Here is a 19,718-nt window from a genome sequence, read left to right on the forward strand (position 1 = left end):
CAATAATTACAGTAACAATAGCAATAACAATAAAAATTAAAACAATTGAACTGCAAAGGTAACAGTTGGTCATCAAGTAGGTGGCGACGAAAAAGGTAAGGTTTAAGTGCCATTTTAAAAGTTGACAGGGATGAGGCTGACTTAATATGTTCAGGTATAGAGTTCAACAGATTAGGAGCAGCGAAAGCAAACGCCCTCTCATCGTAGTAGTTGGTGTTAGGGCAGTACAAGTTCTGAAGTAAGGATTGCATAGAAGAGCGAAGTGTCCGTGAACAGTTTCGAAACTGAAGTAGCTCACAGAGCTAAGATGGACCTTGATTGTGGAGACAGTTAAATGTAAGTAGCAGGATCTTAAATTCCAGTCTGGCAGGTATAGGCAACCAGTGGAGGTCCCGCAGAATAGGTGTAATATGGTCAAATCAATGAGCTCCCACAATCAGTATAGCCGCAGTATTCTGAACTCTTTGTAGCTTAGTAAGTTCGTTAGTCTAGATGTGAAATTGCAAGTGTATTTACCAATCGCTTCAGTGGGTCCGGAGGTAGATACTTCCGAATGCGACCAATAGAGTTGATGAAGAAGAAAGCTTTTTTACAAAGATCATTGATATGGGTGGATAAGGTGAAGTTAGCGTCCATAGTAACACCAAGGTTTCAGGTCTTTGATTTAATGTTCACAGGGACTCCAGCAACCATGAACTGAGGTCCTAATTAGGGATTTTTCACAAATGGAGATGTTAAATGCATGACCTCTGTTTTCCCACAATTAGTCTGCAGCTTATTACATGTATTCCAGTCAAAGACAGCGTTAATACAAGTAGACAGAGATTCAATAGCCAATTCAGATGTTGATGGTTTCACTGCGATATAAAGCTGCGTATCGTCAGCGTAAAACATTCATTGGAAATTAAAGGTTGCTATAACGTCTTGGAGTGGAGCTATGTATAGTGTAAATAAGAGTGGTCCTAAAATGGATCCTTGTGGTACACCATAATGAAGATTTCTAGGTGAAGAAGAAGATCCAGCACTGTTTACTCTTTGTGTACGACCTCGAAGGTAAGAAGTAGACCAATTCAAAGCGATTCCTTTAAATCCAAAGTATAAGTGGAGACTTTCTCTAGCGACCCTCAAGACAATGCTTCTCATGCTTTTCATGGCGAAGTTGATCATTGTACCACTTTGCCAAACAACGGTGTTCAACAGTTATCGTTTTGATTGGAGCATGCTTGTCATAGATTTTCAAAAGGGTGTCATTATAGATGGAAACTAATGCATTGACATTATCCCTGCAACCAGAGCCATGACTGAAGGAGTCAATAATGTTGCAAGAGAATTTTTCCGGATATAAGATTGATCTGTGAGTCACTGTGACGTCAGAGCGCGGCTGCTTCGGGTGGTTGAGGGTACATGTAATCACTCGATGGTCAGAGTAAAACTCTGGATGGACTTTCACATCTTGTACAAAGTTCTCGGTGGCACAAGTGATGATCAGGTCAAGAGTGTTGCCCTTTCGATGTGTTGGACTATTGACATGTTGACAAAGGTTAACAGGATCCATGAGATCAGCAAAGCGTTTGGCAGCCTGGTCGAAATTATCATCTATGTGGAAATGAAAATCACCAACAATTGCCAAAGGGCGGTTGGAGTCAAGTGCGAGTAGTTCCAAGTGTTTGGAGAATTCATCCAAAAACAAAGAGCCTGTGAAACCATTATCTTTCGAAGGAGGTGGACGATAAACAATTAGTAAACGAATGTTTGATTTGCCATAATTTATGCACAGGTCCAAATGTTCGTAAGATTCAAAACTAGCATTCAAAATAAGTGACACATCAAAACTTTTCCTATAGAGTAGTAGTACGCCACCACCTTTCTTGTGTTGGCGAGGTATTTCACTGGCAGAGAAATACTTAAGTGAGGTCAAAGCATCGGCAACCAGGGAGTAGAAAGCGTTAACTTTTTTATTGACCAAGACTCCACAACTGCCAGAAGATCAAGGTTGTTAGTGAAGATAATTTCGCAGAGTCTCCCAGTTCTTTATTGACCTAGCATTACAGATACCAAGCTTGACTTTAGGACAGTGAAGGGAGTGCTCTGACGGTTGGCGAAGATGGATTAAATTCCCGATGTTGATATTGCGTGACTTGGTACTACTCTTGTCATAGCCATAGGTAATGATCGTAGGAATACTCGATAACAAATGATTAGTTATATTCCTGCAAGTTGAGCCTCTCTCAGAGTTACTCCCAGCCCGTTTACCAGGGTATTTAAGGATTTTCAGGTCTTGTAATAAATCCATTACCTCAGGAGAGAGACATTTCAACGAGTAAGCAAAAGAACGCAATGAAAGAATCTTGTGATGCGAGTAATGTCTTGTCGCAGTATTTAAATGCAGGTCAGTAGAACTCAACTCTGAAGAGCGAATTGCAGTCGTAGTAGGGTCAACAGAAACTTGACAAAGAACTTGCAGATCCTAGAATTGTACAAAGCTACAACATACCATGTGAGCCTGCACTTATGGGATAAACTTCTGAATGCCCGCTAACCTTGTGGGTCGCTTGACCGCTACGCTTGTGGACGGCTTAACTTGTGAACCGCTTGACTTCTAAGCTTGTTAACCGCTAAGCTCACGAACCGCTGGACCACTAAGCTTGCAAACCGCTTGACCGCTAAGCTTGTGAACCGCTTGACCGCTAAGCTTGTGGACCGCTTGACTGCTAAGCTCGTAGTGGTTAACTTAGTTAAATTACATGTACATTTAACCAAATTTAATGAATCACTTACTAAGTGTAGAAATGCATGTACATGTACAGTAATTAGATGGACGCCCAATTTTGATATCCAACACGATGTAGCCCTTTGAGTCTTAAGCATTTATTTTGCGACCCATTTCCAACAGTAGTGTAAGGGTCAGTGTGATTTTTCGATCATCAGGGTAAACACAGCTGTTTATGGTTACATGAGGATTGGAGTTATAATGGAGAACACTTTGTAACGTTGATTGTCTGTATTCTCAGATGCAAGTTATGTTGAAGTTTGGGAGGAGAGTAAGAGGACACTTCATGACGCTTATTAAAATCGCTGTGCATCTAACAATTTTCAATAATTATTTTCTAATTATTTTAGATGCTATGCATTTAATTATTTTCAAGTATCTTGGTTTTTCTAAAAATTGTCAGGATAATTGTGATGTCTCTTGCTTCAAAATTATTGATAATGCTACCTCTTTCTATCAACTCAAAATCAAGGAGAGCTTCCATATTGAGCAGTTGAAACCCGTACTCAACAAACTAGTTGATCATGTCAGTTTAGCATTATGCTTTTAAACCTTTACCATTATGTCAGTTGTTTCTAAAATATTATTGGCTTCTACTTGTAATGAATATTTACAGTAATCTACAAAGATGCAGTTTTCAGTCGAAACGTCGCGATCTACATCACAAGTGACGACATCGTGAGACGAACGAGAATACTTTTTTATTATAATTGTACTTCACCACGATGAATAAAAGCAACCTTTTTTACGACAAAGAATTATTGTATTGGTAGTTATAATTATATGTTGTTATGTTGAATTTTGACTGCTGGTACAACTTGTTTTTGAACTGGTACAATTTTAACTGTACCGGTTTATTTTTATCAACTGTCTAAAAAGGGATTTTCCATTTTTGGGGGTGTAGTTAAAAAAACAGGGGCTTAATTTTTTGGGGGGTCTAAAAAAAGAATGCTGTTGTCCGTTCTGCTTCTCCTACCCCTCCCTGATGTTCCCCATTATCTCAATCCTATCCCACCCCTCTTTCAGCGTTCTACCCCCCTTATCTTCAAGGTAACCCCCTCCTTGAATACCCTTAATTGCCCACTCCCTTTACAACACCCTTCACAGACTTTTCACACTAATCTCAAGACTTTTCTTTTTACTAACCCAAACTTGAACTTGAACTTGAACTTCCTACCTATGGATCATGCAAATTCCCCATTAATTAAATATTTTATTATTCATCCCAGGGCACTCTCGGTCCAAACTTTAATTTATTCACATTTAGACACCAGAGCCACTTGTGGTAACTATATCAGTGACAAATTTTCAGATTCGCGCAAATGCAGTAGCATAAATTAAATAGATTTCTATAGATAAATAGGGGATTTGAGAAGACTCACAAAGAAAGAAAAAACAGAGATGCAACTCTGCCTTTCAGGAAAGGAGGATTGATCTGAGCCGAAACAAAATGGGAACATCAGATGATACATGTAACTCAAAAGGCATGGGCTTTATACTTGTACAGCAATGGCAAACTCTTCACAGGAAACAAGAAAGACGTCAGGCTGTTGCTGATGATGATGTTTCAAAGATCGAAACATGTTCCTTAAACTCGAAAGTGTGGCTGTATTTTTAAAAATATTAGTTAAACATTTTGTGCTATCAAGACCATCTTAATTATGTGCATTTATGGACATATCTGTAACGAATGGTTCAATATCCATAAATATGTGTAGGTGGGCAACATGCTACAGTCAGTAAAAGAAGAAGGACAGACACAGACAATGGCTCTTTCTCATATAGGGTAAGTGATTTTACAAAGTTACAGTATCTGTCAATGGAATAAGTTCTTATGAGCTTTTACAGTTCTGTACAGTTGTCGTGCTACAAATTATAAGATCTAACTATCTTCCTCAGATAAGTCATTTATTCCCTTGTTTGTTCCCTTCAGGCTCACTCACTGCAGCAGCAATAATTGTTAATTCATTCTGCAAATAGTAGCTCACAGAATATGCTTAGGTCTGCATTGGGATGCTTTTTCCATGCCCTTTCTGTTAGCTAAGCATACACTTCACCCGAGGAACAATAAAGAGGAAAACAAAAAGGGTATTATGCATTCGTTGTAGAAAAATGGTCCAGAACTAACATTTTATTCAACGACATTAACAGCCTAATGCAGAGAAAGGTGACATTGAAGGCTTTTCAAGTGATGAAGAGGGGCAAGGCAATCTTGTGGAATCCAAGTTAGATGTTGCAGCAAGGTACAGTGTCACTGAGTGTTGAAAACAAGACCACAGTTCCACATGAACAATTTTATTGCTTTGAGTGTTTATGTGACCTTTGTATGGTCTGTATTATTATTATTATTATGAATGTGATGATGATGTGTACTACCCATTTTAAACAGACAGGTTTTGTTTTGGCTGATTAATATTATGAGGTATTTCTTGTCAGTATATTAACTCTGGTTAAACTACCTTCTCACCCCTCTTTAAGCTTCCCCATTGATCTGTAAAATTGTCTGAGTAAATTAAGTAATCTGCTCATACAGTAGGAGGGAAAAGTTCAAACTTTTTCAGTGGATGACTTTCTCCTCTAGGTGTTCTCCATTAATGTGTAAAATTGTCTGGTGTTAGACAGCATAAAATCTAAATAATTATTATAAAGAAATTACCTCTCAGATAGTACACGCACTGTGATTGGCTAAATTAGTGAGCCGTATTCTACACTGCTGTGTGCAGCCTGCTATATGGCTTGCTAAATTTGAAATTTCTAGAAAACATTCTCTAGGACTTGGTTAGTATGAGGTACAGTAGTAGGTATTGTACCCCTAGGAGGGGATTGGAAGGGCTAAGGAAGTTTGGTCAATAATTTAAAAAAAAAGATAAAGATTGTAAAAGGCCTGGTGTCTCCTCGGGTTAGCTTCTTTTTAAGGAAAAAAGTTATCTGAAATTTGTCCTTTTAATTTGTTGTAAGGAATGTTGTGAGTATACGCATACCTTTTGGCAAAACAAAATGCTCAAAGGTAAGTATTACAAGCTTTGCATGTGAACTATATTAAATTGTTTTTGGGATTATTATCATGGGGAAGTTCACTGAAAGGCACCAGAGGCATTAAACTACAGTGTACTGTTCTGCTTATTCCATTCAATCAAAAATCAAATAAAAAAAGCCATTCATGTGAACCTTTAGTTAAATCAACCACTTACCGGGTATTTCTTTAAAGCTTTCAGCACTTCACAATCTATCAATTAGGCCAACAATAATGATGATGATGATGATGATGATTATTATTATCATTATTGTCATGTAATGGTAATTCCCAAGTGATTTTTTGTTACCGGTAATGTGAGTGGGATCAGTAGGCGTACACTGAATACAAACTCAGTAATTACCGGTACCTGTCAGTTATACTGGGATAGCATTGTACATTAATTTGCAATGTTAACCCATTGACTCCCAGTGGTTCCCCATTGATTCATGAGTAAAATTGTCTGGCGTTAGACAGAGTGAAATACTATGCATGGCCGGTTCAGGCCGACTTGGGAATTAAAGGGTTAATTTAGTTTTTCAGCGAGTAATTAACCCATTGACTCCCAGGCCTAGGGGTTCCCCATTGACGATTAAAATTGTCTGGCATTAGAGCAAAATACTAAGAATGGGCGCTCCAGGCTGACTTGGGAGTCATGGTTTTAAATTAGTTCACGACAGCAAACCTTCAGATTATCTTGTGGTTTTTCCCATTACAAAATTCTTTAAAGTTTGATTATTGGATAATTTTACAGATAATTCTGTTCTATAATTTTTTGCCTAACAAACTTTATAGTTATATTTCTTGACTCCTAGGATGAAACAATCTTGGTAAAGAGAATCCCCACTGCTGCATGTGATATGAGAAGTGGAAGCATCTTGCACAGAAAAAGTGAGAGATTTAAAACATGGGATTTTCCAAATGATGCATGCAACCTTCTTGAATATTCTGATGTATCTAAGAAAGATGAAGGAGAAATAGACTGTTATGCAAGTGAAGAAGATGATGAAGGTACTAAAATGGCATACAATGCTGAAAGTATTTTTTTAGCTGTTGAGCAGCACATTTTGTGAGCTGATCAGAATGCTAGAAATGCAACATTCAAGGTCAAATTTTAGTAAGTAGCATTAAACTTCATTTCCATTTTTGTGTCATTATTTAGAGACGGATGTACCTCAAGTTTTTTCTGATGGGTCAGATAGTGATAGTAGTGGAACACACTTCCCTTCAAAGCACCCAGAATCTAATTTGGCTCCAAGAAATGATATTGATGCTCAAGTTTCAAATGGTGCTTCTAGTGAATCTGTAAGTAGGCTTGTTGATGGGGTTCATTTTGATTCTCAACAAGTACTAGTAATTTATTTCTCTGTTTTCATAATTGCATTACAGTGCCTCTTCAAATTCTCAGTACATTGGCAGCATAACAGTACTATTTTTCAATAAATACTTAAGGTGGCTCAAAGCAGTTCAGCAATGTCGATAGACTCTAATCACAAGGAATGGCTCTCACTATAACACTTTTTCATGTAACGACAAAGTTTTGGTACCATAAATATGTATAACAACAGTGTTTGCTTAACAACATGCACTCATTAGTGTGATGTAACAGGTCACCATAGCAACCTAAAGCCATCCAAAAACTGACTGGGTTACCCCAGGAGCTCACTACTAGGAGCATACAATTTCTTTGTATGTGTGGAAGGGCATTTTTACAGACCAAGACTTATATTTAGATTGATTTTGCCACGAAACCAGACCTTTCCAGCTGATCACCAGTCTTGCATGAGAAATTATTACCCATGGCATTGAGAATGTTCACAGAATGGTAAAGTAGTCGTCTAAAAATAACTTGTTCTAATGCTGTTTCCTATTGGAGCTGTATGCTCCTGGTTACCCCTACACTTAAAGCAGAGTTTTAAAAAAATATATTGAGCGGATTCAGAGCCACCTTAAATATTCAAATTGGCAAGGTACAGTAGCTCTTTAAGTCTGCTACACTGTCAAACAACAGTCTTTCCTCAAAATGTCTAGGCTGCCAAATAACTCAGTGTCTCAATTTCTCTTCAAGTTCTTCTTCCCTCAACGAGGACATGTCAAGATTTTGCCAAAGTACATGAACATTTCCTACAAATCGTAGGTCAAGCTTACAAGTAACCTATGACTTTGCACTTGTAATTAACAAGTTGGACATTTGTAAAGATACAAGTCGGACCCCTGTGTTGAATTGTAGACATACCGAATTCTACAGGTGTAGTGCTACACCTGTAATTACAAGTCGGAGTCAATGTAACAACAACTTGTAACAATGTTCATTGAATTTATTTTTGCGTATGCATGTAAAAACAAGGGATCAACTTGTACACTACAAGTGTAACTTTTTGATTGAATTGACTCCAGGAAATATATTATTCTGTAATGTTGAGCATCCCCACAATGCATTCATTTTAGTTTCCTATTTTTCCATAGGGAGAACTTATAAATGACTTTCAGTCTGATCAAGAGGGTTCAAAGGTTGGTTTAAAGTGCAAACATTTCTTCCAATCACTTTTTTGTTGTGTTCCCTGCATTCTGGCAAGCTATTTTTATTAAATTTTATAAATTACCTTGCCTTTTCTTCTTTTGCTGTTAATCATTCCTCACAAAAGCACTGAACCACCTCAGTGGGGCCTGTTTTGCGAACGTCCCAAAACTTTTCAGGTATACTTCATAGTCCCTGCAGCTGTATAGCTCTCTCTATCTTCAAACCCAGACAGTTTTGTTGGCATGAACTTATTTTGTTACATCTGGTTATTGAAAGACCAGCTTTTTTCTAAAATAGGCAGATCATAATGATCTTTCTGGCTCGAAAAGTTAATAATTTATTATTGGACTCTCAAGAAACAGGCCCTTGGTTTACTGAAAAGCAGATGAACACTTATTAATAACAATAATTATTATTGCATGTTAATGCCTCTAATCTAAAGTTGAGTATTTTTAAACCTCAGTTAACACTGACAAAAGTATAAAGTAAGACTTAAAAGAACCCCTAGCGACATGGATTGTGAGTGCAGCAGTTATAACGTTTTGGTGTGTGTAAATCAAAAGACAATTAAACTATTGAAGAAGCTAGCTGTTACAACATCAAACACATAAAGATAGTTGACAACTACAAGTGTATTATTTTATTCCATGTCCTTAGTCACATGACATATATACAGTAATTACTAGCGACAGGGTAGTAAGCTTTATGTCACATCCCACCTGTATAGATTGGCTAAAGTCTGATAAGTTTTGAAGTGATTTATTCTGTGATTCTTTGGCTATATTCAGTATTAAAAACAGATTGCCGTGTAGTTCACACCTTTAAAACACTGTTTGATCAAGTTACAATCAAGGACTGAAATCATGTACATGCATTATAAGATGTCGCGCATGGGATAATCTTGCTACAGTACCCTTCCTTGAAAGAAACAACACTTCGAAACAAAATAAATGTCATGTGCAGTCCCTGGCTTAAAGAAAACAAATGAAGTAAAATGTCATAGTCCGTTGCTTGAAGGCAAATCAACAATCTTGACCAGCCTGAAGTTCTACAGGTCAAACTGCTTTGGAGCTACTACTTTTCGACCACTGCGGGTGACATATGTATCCTCAATGTTCTCCTTTGCTGTTTCTGGCTGCACATGTTACTCCTGTATTGGGATATTTGGCAATGTAAAGGGAATTGTAGCTTTGTTCGACTCAGCATCCATAGGGGCTTCTTGAACTGGACTTCAGTTTGGTCTGTTCTCTAAGGCACATCTAGCTGTGCCCTTCTTGTCCTTGACTGCAGTTTGGGCTGTTGTGGAAGGTTTTTTTGTGTTCAGACTGAACACAATAACCCACAGTTATTGTGTTCAGACTGAACACAATAACCCACAATGCCCAGGTGCAGGGCAGACTCGTACATGTTGCTTGTTGCTGCAATACCTGGAACCATCTTCAGCTTAGACCACGTGTGATCTTGGTGTGTGGTGATGCTTAACTACAGTGGATGGTTTTCTATACCTTGGGGTCTTTCCAAGGCTGTATATGAACCTTGGTACCAGGCAGAAGCTATGTCATATCTCTGCTGGCATGACAGTCATGATATTTCTTCTGATCTTCTTTAGTCTTACCAGGAACTTGGTATTATGTTGCTGGTGTTGGCTGCTTGTTGAAGCAGGCTTTCGGTCATAGGTAATAATTTATTTCTCATTTGACGACCCATTAGTAATTGTGCTGGGGACAGATCATTTTCTGGGAGTGGTGTTGTTCGATAGTCCAACAAGGTTGGGTACTTGTCATCCTTTTTGTGCCTCAACTTCTTCACTGCTTCTGCATTCTTGCACTGCTCTTTCCATGTCTGTGTTCGCTTTTGGGTAATGGGTAAAACACCACACATGGTGGTGTGTTTAAAGTCATTATCTTTAGCAAATTCCTGGAACTTGCCCCTGCTGAACTGAGGGCTGTTATCTGATACAGCCAGCTATAGCTGGGATCCCCTGCACACTAAGCTGCCTTTTCAACTCCTCCACTAAAGCTCCAGTTCTTACAGATTCCATGCATGTAACTTCGATAAATTTGCTACGGTAGCCCACAGAGAGTAAATGTTTTCCATGAACTCAAATAAGTCTTTTGCTATCTTTTTCCAAAGGAGGGATGGTGGTCAAAAAGGCCTCAGTGTCTAAGAGGGCTGTTTATTGGCATGGTTGTCACAAATTCTGCAGTTAGTGACCATTTTCTCAATTTCCGCCGACATTCCAGGCCAAAAAAGTACTCTGGCTCTTTGTCGGCATTTTTCCTTTAAAAAGGAGACCATCTGCTGTGGCAACTTCATCTCGGTATGTCCTGTAGGGTCTTGCCTCCACAGGAACTTGCAGTCTTGAGTCTCATTGGCCGTCCATTTTGTGTCATGGAGAGAAGTGATTGTAGTTATGGGTCTCTCTTGGTCTCCTTCTGAAACTCTTCATGTTGTTCATTTGTGACTGACAGGACATTTAATTTCCACTGTCTACACTTTGCACTGCTCCTCAGCTCAGAGTGTCAGCAAGGACTTGCTTACAATCTGGGATGTAGCGTACCTAAACATCATATCCACAAACAGTTAGGATCATTAGCTTTTTTAGACTGTTAAGATTTGTCTCATGGTTTCTACAGATTCCAATGGCCTTTCATGTTAACACTTCAGCTTTATCCAGGCATTTTCCATGCACTTTCAGGTGTTAACAACGAAAAACAATTGCATCTCTAACCATGCCACAATCATATCTTCAGATCAGTGACAAATTTATTCAAAATTCTCGTTGTCTCCCCTGCCGTCTTTCGTTAATTTTCAAAGCAGCGATAATGTGGTTTTTTCATGGCGTACAGTAAACTTCTAGTTTCTTTATTTCTACAGCCAATTTCGCAGCACCTTCAGGTTTTGTAAAACTAAATCCTTCAAATACATCCAATCCTTTATCACCTTATTAGAGTTGCAAGTAGCTGACTTTTATGCTTTCTTCTTTATCATGCATTGGACTACCAAATGTTCATGAAGATTTTGCTTATCATTTGAAACATTCCCATTCTTGATGGAGATCTTGTGCAGCCCCCGATATCTCTGGGAGCTTATATTTCGCCATGGCGATGGGATTTCAGTCTCCTAGAGTTGTGCTTTCTCTTTCAATTGAACATTTAGCCTGTTAGCTTTTCTAACGAGGGTAAAAGCTCCTCGTTCTGACACCATATAACATCAAACACATTCAAGATGGTTGACAAGTACAAACTTGTGTGTTTATTCCATGTGCTTAGTCATGTGACGTACAATACAATAATCACTAGGGACAGGATAGGAAGCTTTATGTCACAGCTGTAACCTTTCTTTCAATAATTCACTTGAATTAAGAGATTCGGCTTCTTCCAGCAGCAACTAGATTTTTGTCTGGTTTACAAAATAATATAAATCACTCACTGAAAAACCCATTAACCCTTTGACATCCAAACCAGCCTAAACCGGCCGTCTAACGCCAGAGTATTTTACTCTGTCTAACGCCAGACAATTTTACTCGTCAATGGGGAACCCCTGGGAGTCAATCGGTTAAAATATCCGTTTCGATAACAATAGCAAAAATGGTCTGAAAGTGAATTTCACCATTCATAAAATTTTACAAATCAGTACTGCCTGCAAATTTTGAGCTTGGTTCATCATGCCATTACCTGGTCTGAGTTATGCCTTCACTTTGTTCTTGCCAAGCTCAATGTTATTGTCTTAAACAGATCATTTTACATTTCCACTTAGTTACCTGGGCCCGGTTGTTCGAAAGCCGATTAACTTAATCCTGGATTAGGGTAAACTTTTGTTTTATTTTTAATTTTTTGGTGAAAGTTTCTTTTCCTTATTTCTGTTTTTCGAAATTAACTTATTCTAATGTAAAGTTTTGCCCAATATCAGCGTTGAAAAGCATTTGGGAGTAGAGAAATAAACTCCTTGATTAATTTTTAACCTGGGATTAGCGTTAATCGGCTTTCGAACAACCGGGCCCTGGCCTATGACTGGAAGTGAGGCTGGAGTTTACCTTAATATGATACATGTAGAATCCTAACTGCTTTTCTTATGTAAATTTCAACAATTTGCATGAAAACAAAATTGTTAACATAAGAAAATGAGGGAGGTGTGTATGAGACTATCATAACATGGTCAACTCCAGCCTCTCTTTCATTTCAAGGCCGGGCAACTAAGCACATAACTTTGAAAAAGTCTATTATCTGTGATCACTGTCCTTGTTATACAAATTATTTTATTCATCAGGCATAATGATTTTCCTATACTAAGACTACAGTATTTTTTCTTCCCAGGAATCCTGGTCTCTTGACATATCTACCCCCACCCCCAGCCCCACTCAAGCATGTCCTGCGGTTGTTGGCACTCCAAAGACTGCCAGCCAATGGCTGAAACAAATTCAACAGAATTCCACCCAGAAGGGTGGGGAAGATAAGTCTCCTGAGAAAATGGCAGCTGAGATGAGTCCTGGCGATTCAGCCAAAAAGAAAAGAAAGTTTGTCCGGTAAAAGTAACTTTAGAACAATAATTGCTAGGTTAAGATTGATGCTTAAGTCCACTTTAAAAAATCGAAGGAAAAATTTGTGGAAGAATACTGAGTTATTTGGAATCACTTCTTTTTAAGGCACAAAGCCAGTTCTGCATGCCATATATAACTCTCTGGGCATTATTTTGTTTATCAATGAAAGAGTATGTTTGTGGTAGTTAGTGCCCATACAATTTTTTCAGCACTCAAAGTGGCAAAATTGCTTTCAATTGATATGTCTTGTTGACTTGCATGGTGTACTTCCATGTCTGAAGCCTAACACAATTGTCAAAAGGGGAAAACTTTATTGAGAAGGAAGGAGAAACAGAGAAACTGTAGAATGTGTGTCAATAGGCCAGTTTCGTATTCTAACAGTTGGACTCGATCAAGCATGAAGTGGAGGCTAATGCGGGCAAACTAATTTGCTTTTGAAAAGATTTGCTCGCATTAGCCTCCATTCCATGCTAGATCCAGTCCAGCCGTGAGAATTCGCGAAATGGTCTATTGTACAGTATGAGCTGCCTCTGTCAAGACATAAGCACACTATACAAAGTCATGTAGCTACTGTTGTTTTCACTTTATCTCAAACATGAGTACTTCAGAAAATGATGAGAGAGAAACAGTTACAGGTACTATACAATGTATCACAATGAAAAAATCAAAGGATTTTTCACTGATTAAAGTGTTGGACGTTGCAGAAAACTATATTGTTCTTATAGAATATCTACAGGTTGATGTAAAGAGGTGCTATTTTCTCCCTTAAACGTGATTACATTTTACTTTTTTTCGAAGCTCAAAAAGGCCTTTAAAGTGATACATTTTGCTCATATCATTTACCTTTGAATCCTTTGATTTGCTGAGGCTGCTTTTCTTACTTTTGTTTGACATCTCTAATTAATATATACATATATGCAGTTGTATATATACGTGTAATAAAGTGGCTAATGCCGTTAAACAGTGCTCAATACACTCTTTAAGTGTAGAGCTTTAAATAAGAAGATATAACGAAGAGACAAAATTCTCTGTTACTCCGAGTTTCATGCTCACGCACTCATCAGACAGTATTTAAACACTGTTTGATGAGTGCGTGAGCACGAAACTCGGAGTAACAGAGAATTTTGTCTCTTCGTTATATCTTCTTACATATATATATAATATAGAATTACTGGGTACTTCCGTGCTTCTTGGAATAATCGCGTGGAGCCCTAGAAATATGTAACAAACCAGGCACAAGTGGAGACTTCACTGCTTAGGTTCTCTTTTGCCCCTGTTCTCATCACTCTGTACTCTTCGGGGTGGAATTGTAGGAGTAGAACCGCAGTCTTGCAATGTTTTTATTGTTGTCATTTCTCAGGTCTGGTTTGGCAGAACAGCTGCAGCTCATTTTGGCAAGGGAGAAATCTGAAAAGGCATTTTGGTATCATAGAATGGTGGACAAAACAAAGGAAACTTCAGGTTTGTTTTGTTTGACTATTTAATCATCACTTTGTTGAACGTGTACATTGTCATGGAGACGTCTCTACATAGATTTTCTGTGTAATATTGAGTCGAGTATATTGTTAATCAAATGATTTATTATCAGTGATTGTAGTCCTTCGCTATTTAATAAAATTGTTACTTAAATTTCGCACTATCCAATGTAACATTTGGGTTGTTCTTATCTCCTTAATTTTGTGGGTTTGTGAGGGTAGTCATTTATAATGAAGCTCATCGTGTTGCATGACACCGTGTTGATCTGCCTTTGAATTGTGTAAATAAAGGTATAATTATACTGATGTGTAGATGTATAGCAACTTTAGAGGAGTGTTTACATTTTGCAGGTTCTGTCTTGTTTAGTCCGTCGTTGTTTTATATACTGACCTCCAAAACAATCAAAACAATGCAAGTGGATGTACGCTGACTATAATTCACAAGGTCCTTTTAAAACGTTTGGTGCCTCAACATCCTTGCTTTAAAATGAACGAACTTCAAGTTACAGCTCAAATTTGTTTTTAAAAAGGCATGTAGTTTAATGACTTACAAGACACAAAATTCAGATAAAAGAAGCTTAATAATATGCGATTGCGTAATGGACAAACCTATATGGTACGATAATATGGTGGTTATTCAATTTCATTGCTTAGCAGGGGCGACGACAACGGCTACGAGAAAGCCGCACAACAATAGGTCTAATGAGCAAAAACAATAGTTCTGCACCACCTTCACGTTCCTTTTACATGTTGATGCATTTCTTTGCCGTTCTCGTCTTGACAACGACGTGAAATGATCAAATTTGCGGTCATGTGGAGGACGAGAGCACCTGACGATGAATTTTCTCTCTTAATACATGTATACACACCGTTCTCACCAATTTTATTATTCTTGGAATGTGGACTCACATTTTCCATGCGAGCGACTTGGAGTAATCGCAAAATTATTACAATAACGGGAAATAACAGTTTTAGACAACGTTTCCGTAGCTGTCGTCGTCGTCTTTGCTTAATTAAGGTCCCAATTAATGAGTGGGCGTCAACATCAACGTCCTCAACCCCATGGCAAATCCATTAGGCAGAAATGTTCGAATTCGTTTTTTGAAGAGCGTTTTGGCAAGTTAACGCCAGCCAGGTTGTGGTAAGTAATTCCATAATCCAGTTTAAAAGTTAGCAAAACATTCGTTGACGTAAGATTTACCCGGTCAGCAAACTGTTTCAGTTCTTGAGAGAAAAGTGTATTTGAAGAAGTGCGGGTTATAGACAAAAGATTGAAGTGATATTCGCACTTATCTGGACATATTTAAGTGTATATGACTGATTTTTCTTTATCACTCAATCGAAACAGCTAGGTTTTTGAGATAAAAACAACCAAAAAAACTCCATACCAATTTTTATTCTATGCATACCTTATTGGAATTTTCACTTCTGGTGGAGTACAAAACTGCGCCAGTAAGGAGACTGGAAATAGCAGGCTAATGACGTCAATACAGGAATGCAGGGGAATTATAGGGATAGAAATCTTCTTTCTTTTGTCTTTTGCATTATTGCAACCAAATGCTACGCATCTCAGAAGCAGTTTCAGCAACTTCTCAATCCAAAAAAAGGACAATGGGGGTCCTGGAAAAACTTCGTTCTGGTGTTGACTTCACAGTTCTGCTATCCCCAGTCTCCTTACAAGCGCGGTTTTGCACAGCCCGGAAGTGAAAATTCCGATTTTTAAAAGGCTGTGAGACGTAGAATAAAACTCGATCTGGATTTTTGTTGTTGTTTTTGTCTCAGAAAGCCATGATGTTTCACTTGAGTAAGTAAAGAACATATTTTTCATGTGCACTTTAAGCAGTTGTCTCTTAATTGAGGCGGCTACAACAAGATTTGAACCCAAGACCTCTGCGATGCCGGTGCAATGTTCTACCAACTGAGTTGTGAAGTGCAGCTGCTCTAGATAAGTGCGAGGGTCACTTTAATCTTTTGTTTCAGTTCTTGTTTTGCGCGTTTTTTCAAAGCTTCGCACTCGTAGTGGTTTGCACTCCGCCAGAATTGTAAGGTCTAAGGTTCAGCTGCTGGAACACTGGACTGGTCTGGACTACCAATACTGGTGATGCAAACAGTTTCAAGCTCTTTTAAACCACCTTTTTATTTGTTTTAAACGTGAATCATGTTGCAACCTTTTAAAATGCTTTCAGGTGCAGTTGCTCTACGGTCTGATGGATGTATAACAGTCCAGATCTTGTTTGACCAGCTTCAAAGCTCTCTTCACCTGACAGAATGCTGTTTATTGTGTGAAGACAGGGACCTCCTCAGGGATCCCCAGCAGAGGCACGTGTTTGTCCTTTTCACTTGCGAAACTTGGAAGCATCTCGGGTTACAAGTTGGAGCTACGGTGACGATACATCCCCCATGGTAGGTTCGTAATAAAGAGTATATTGGATAAACTGAAAAAGTTAAAAGCGAAACGGAAAAATCATTAACTCCCTGCTCTTTTAAAGGCAGGTTTGGATTGCCTCAACATTTTGCAGCTTCAGCTGGCAGATTTACAGACATACTTCAGAGCAGTGTTTTGCTGCAGCCAACAGTATGTTAGAGGCAAAAGCTGTTCGATGCGAAGAAAAACAACCGACACATGTAAACAAAAAAATGCGCGAATACTTCAAAAGTGGGCCACATAATAAAAAAACACTGATTTTTTCCGTTTGTTTTGCTAGGTACTTGTCGTTTACTAAATATGGGAGAAAAAAACCACAAGCGGCTTTGTTTATTTTGTTAATTATAATAAAGTTTCTATATAACGCGCGCTCTCATTGGTTTAAACAGCGTGCTTTATGAGAGTACAAAGCACGGAACAAACGAAAGCCCACGCCATCATTCGCAGAAATGGCAGATGAATTTCCGAATTTTACCTTGGGTATTATTGAAGCTGTCAGTTAAAGGCTTGCTGAGATATTCTGTCAAGTGCTTTGGATGGAAGACCTCAACCGTCGCCCGGTCCAGCAGTTCTTTCAAGCTCAGAAAGTCCTCACGCTGGAGTTCTTCATTTACAAAATTCCCAACAGGTTTTCAGATTCCAGCCGCAAGCAATGAAGAGTTTGTTTTCCAGTTGTCATGTCGGAAACGTGCAGGTTTTCATGGGCAACAATTCGGCCGGTTTTCACTGAACTTAATCACTTAGATCCTCTTTTTTGCTGTTTTTTACGGACTGAAACCGAACATTGAGGCACTTGTTTTTCCATAAATTCTAATTTTGTGTGATTTTCCAGTTGATTGATGTTTTGACAAGCCTTTGTTTCATTAACCAATCAAATAATCTTAAACATTCTTACAAGCGCGCTGATTGGTCCAAAGTAGCGTGCTTTATCAGAGTATAAAGCACTGTGCTGACGACATCTCAGTTCGCCACAAGCAGCGCGCGCTTTGAAAATAAAGTAGAATTTTTGAAGAAAATTACTTGTTTTTTATCATAAAACAAATAAAGAAGCCTTGACTGTGCTCTGTTCTGTTGTAAAGCACTTAGGAAGCGGCTAGAGCACTCAAGAAGTAGGGAGAAACACTCGCCTATCGGCTCGTGTTTCCCCCTACACTTCTTTCGTGCTCTAGCCGTTTCCTGCGTGCTTTACAACAGAACAGAGCACAGTCAAGGCTTCTTTATTTGTTAATTAAGTTGCGTTATCGTGGGGTATTTAGTGACGGTAGTGCGAGCATCAGGCAACCGTCGATTTGCGCTAGAGGAACGTCGCCGGTGAAGAGAGCACACCTTATGGCGAACTCCGTAACTTCCCCCAGCTCGTCCCACCTCTTAACCTTTGCGAGTACTTTTAGCACAACAACAACAACATACTTATTACTTGTCTTCAGGCAAAAGTTGGACATCCCAGGTGTTCCGTTCCCTGTATTGCTGTGCACCTACTTTTGTGAGAAACAACCGGATCATCGGTCACCATCTGCAGTAAACTTGCACTTGCTCACAGGTATTTTTCCTTAAACTAATTGGTGTATACCTGCACTAATATATAAGTGCGATATTATTGGATGTCGGTGTTTGAGGGATGGAGTGCTCCAATTATTTTGGGCGTTTCTGATTTTTTATGAGGTAAAGTGAAACGTTTTGTATGTCGATCCTCATCTCAGTACCATTTGCCCCCCAGAATTTGGCGTTCAATTATTGCATGTCTGTTTCATGCATTTCCCATCTATTGTATATGAGATACTTACGTGTACCTCCTTTTCTTTTTCAATACAGATCATCGGGTATTTGTTCCACCAGTGGGTATAATACCTTCCAGGTCATCAACTCTAGTAAAATCCCCTAAAAAGGTAAAGAGAAGTGAATGCCAGTAGTCGCCTAAAAGCTACAATAAGCGACAAAAATAGTGGAGACACTGAACTGGGAAGACAACAATTAGGGAAAAATCACCTTATAACGTTACATTTTTCCCCGCCTTCCCCCTTCAATGTTAGTAACGAAAAAGGAAGAGTTGGCGATAAGAAAAACAACATTGTTTGGGGGGGGGGGGGGGGGGAGGGTTAGATGGAAAGACTTTGGGGCAGGGATTTGCCCTTGGGATTTCCTTAAAAGGGAAAGTGTCTCAACCTCTTTTGGCGCTTATTGTAGGTGATAAGAATGAAGCCTATCACATCATATTTTCTAGTAAACAGTAGGTGTTCTGATATTGAATCGAGGTAATATTCACATGATTCCGCTAAAATTTGGGGTGATGTGATTTTAAAAAGTGCAGAACCCCTTGTAGCGTACGTGTAGCCGTACCCTCCCCTCGAAATAAAAGCAGCAGGAGGGAAGGTACGGCTACACGTAGGCTAATGGAAAAATGGAAATGAAACTTATATAGCGCCAAAATGTACAGTTCAATGGCGCTTTATACAAGGCTGCTCTTTTAAAAAACTAATAAAACTAAAATAACTAAGTCTTAAGTTTCTTCTTGAATTTTTCATAATCATTCTCAGCCCTCAGCTCATGAGGGAGAGTGTTCCAAAGTGTTGGGCCACTTACACTGAAAGCCCGGTCTCTGTATCCTCTTGTTCTGGAGTATGAAACTAGCACATAGTGTTTAGAACCAGAACGCAGCGCTCGTGTGGGCTTGTATGACACAATGGTTTCGCATAGATATAATGGTGCCACGTTATGAGGACACTTGGAGACCATGAGTAGGACCTTGAGAGAAATTCGCTTATCAACAAGTAACCAAATGCAGTTGACGTAGGACGGGTGAGATGTGATCGTAAGTCCTACGGCCAGACACCAGACGAGCTGCAGCATTCTGCACACACTGAAGTCGTTTGATGAGATACTTTGCAAGGCCAGCGAGGACCAACTTGTTGGTAATAAAAGCATGGACCAAAGTTGACAACGAATCTGCGCCAAGGTAGCGTCGAATGCGCCAGAT

The 19,718-nt window shown here is 38.9% G+C and overlaps 1 protein-coding gene across 13 annotated transcripts in view; it reads left to right on the top strand.

The window, feature by feature from the left end:
- LOC137998331 (DNA repair-scaffolding protein-like) overlaps nucleotides 1–19,718 on the top strand; it is a 49,459-nt gene that overhangs the window by 9,865 nt on the left and 19,876 nt on the right. For 11 of the 13 annotated variants that reach the window (XR_011122821.1, XR_011122820.1, XR_011122819.1 and 8 more), the window contains 11 exons: nucleotides 4,489–4,556; nucleotides 4,922–5,013; nucleotides 5,729–5,777; nucleotides 6,599–6,794; nucleotides 6,946–7,088; nucleotides 8,250–8,294; nucleotides 12,621–12,829; nucleotides 14,205–14,305; nucleotides 16,506–16,722; nucleotides 18,172–18,284; nucleotides 18,557–18,630. Coding sequence is in view for 9 of the 13 variants with exons in the window: in XM_068844606.1 (XP_068700707.1) it covers nucleotides 4,489–4,556; nucleotides 4,922–5,013; nucleotides 5,729–5,777; nucleotides 6,599–6,794; nucleotides 6,946–7,088; nucleotides 8,250–8,294; nucleotides 12,621–12,829; nucleotides 14,205–14,305; nucleotides 16,506–16,722; nucleotides 18,172–18,284; nucleotides 18,557–18,630 (1,307 nt within the window). In the remaining 4 variants the exon portion in view is untranslated. The remainder of the gene's footprint in view (nucleotides 1–4,488; nucleotides 4,557–4,921; nucleotides 5,014–5,728; nucleotides 5,778–6,598; nucleotides 6,795–6,945; nucleotides 7,089–8,249; nucleotides 8,295–12,620; nucleotides 12,830–14,204; nucleotides 14,306–16,505; nucleotides 16,723–18,171; nucleotides 18,285–18,556; nucleotides 18,631–19,718) is intronic. The other 2 variants (XM_068844610.1, XM_068844612.1) reach the window with 1 other exon arrangement.

Source organism: Montipora foliosa, chromosome 1, assembly GCF_036669935.1.
Source record: "Montipora foliosa isolate CH-2021 chromosome 1, ASM3666993v2, whole genome shotgun sequence".
Classification (NCBI taxonomy): Eukaryota; Metazoa; Cnidaria; class Anthozoa; order Scleractinia; family Acroporidae; genus Montipora; species Montipora foliosa.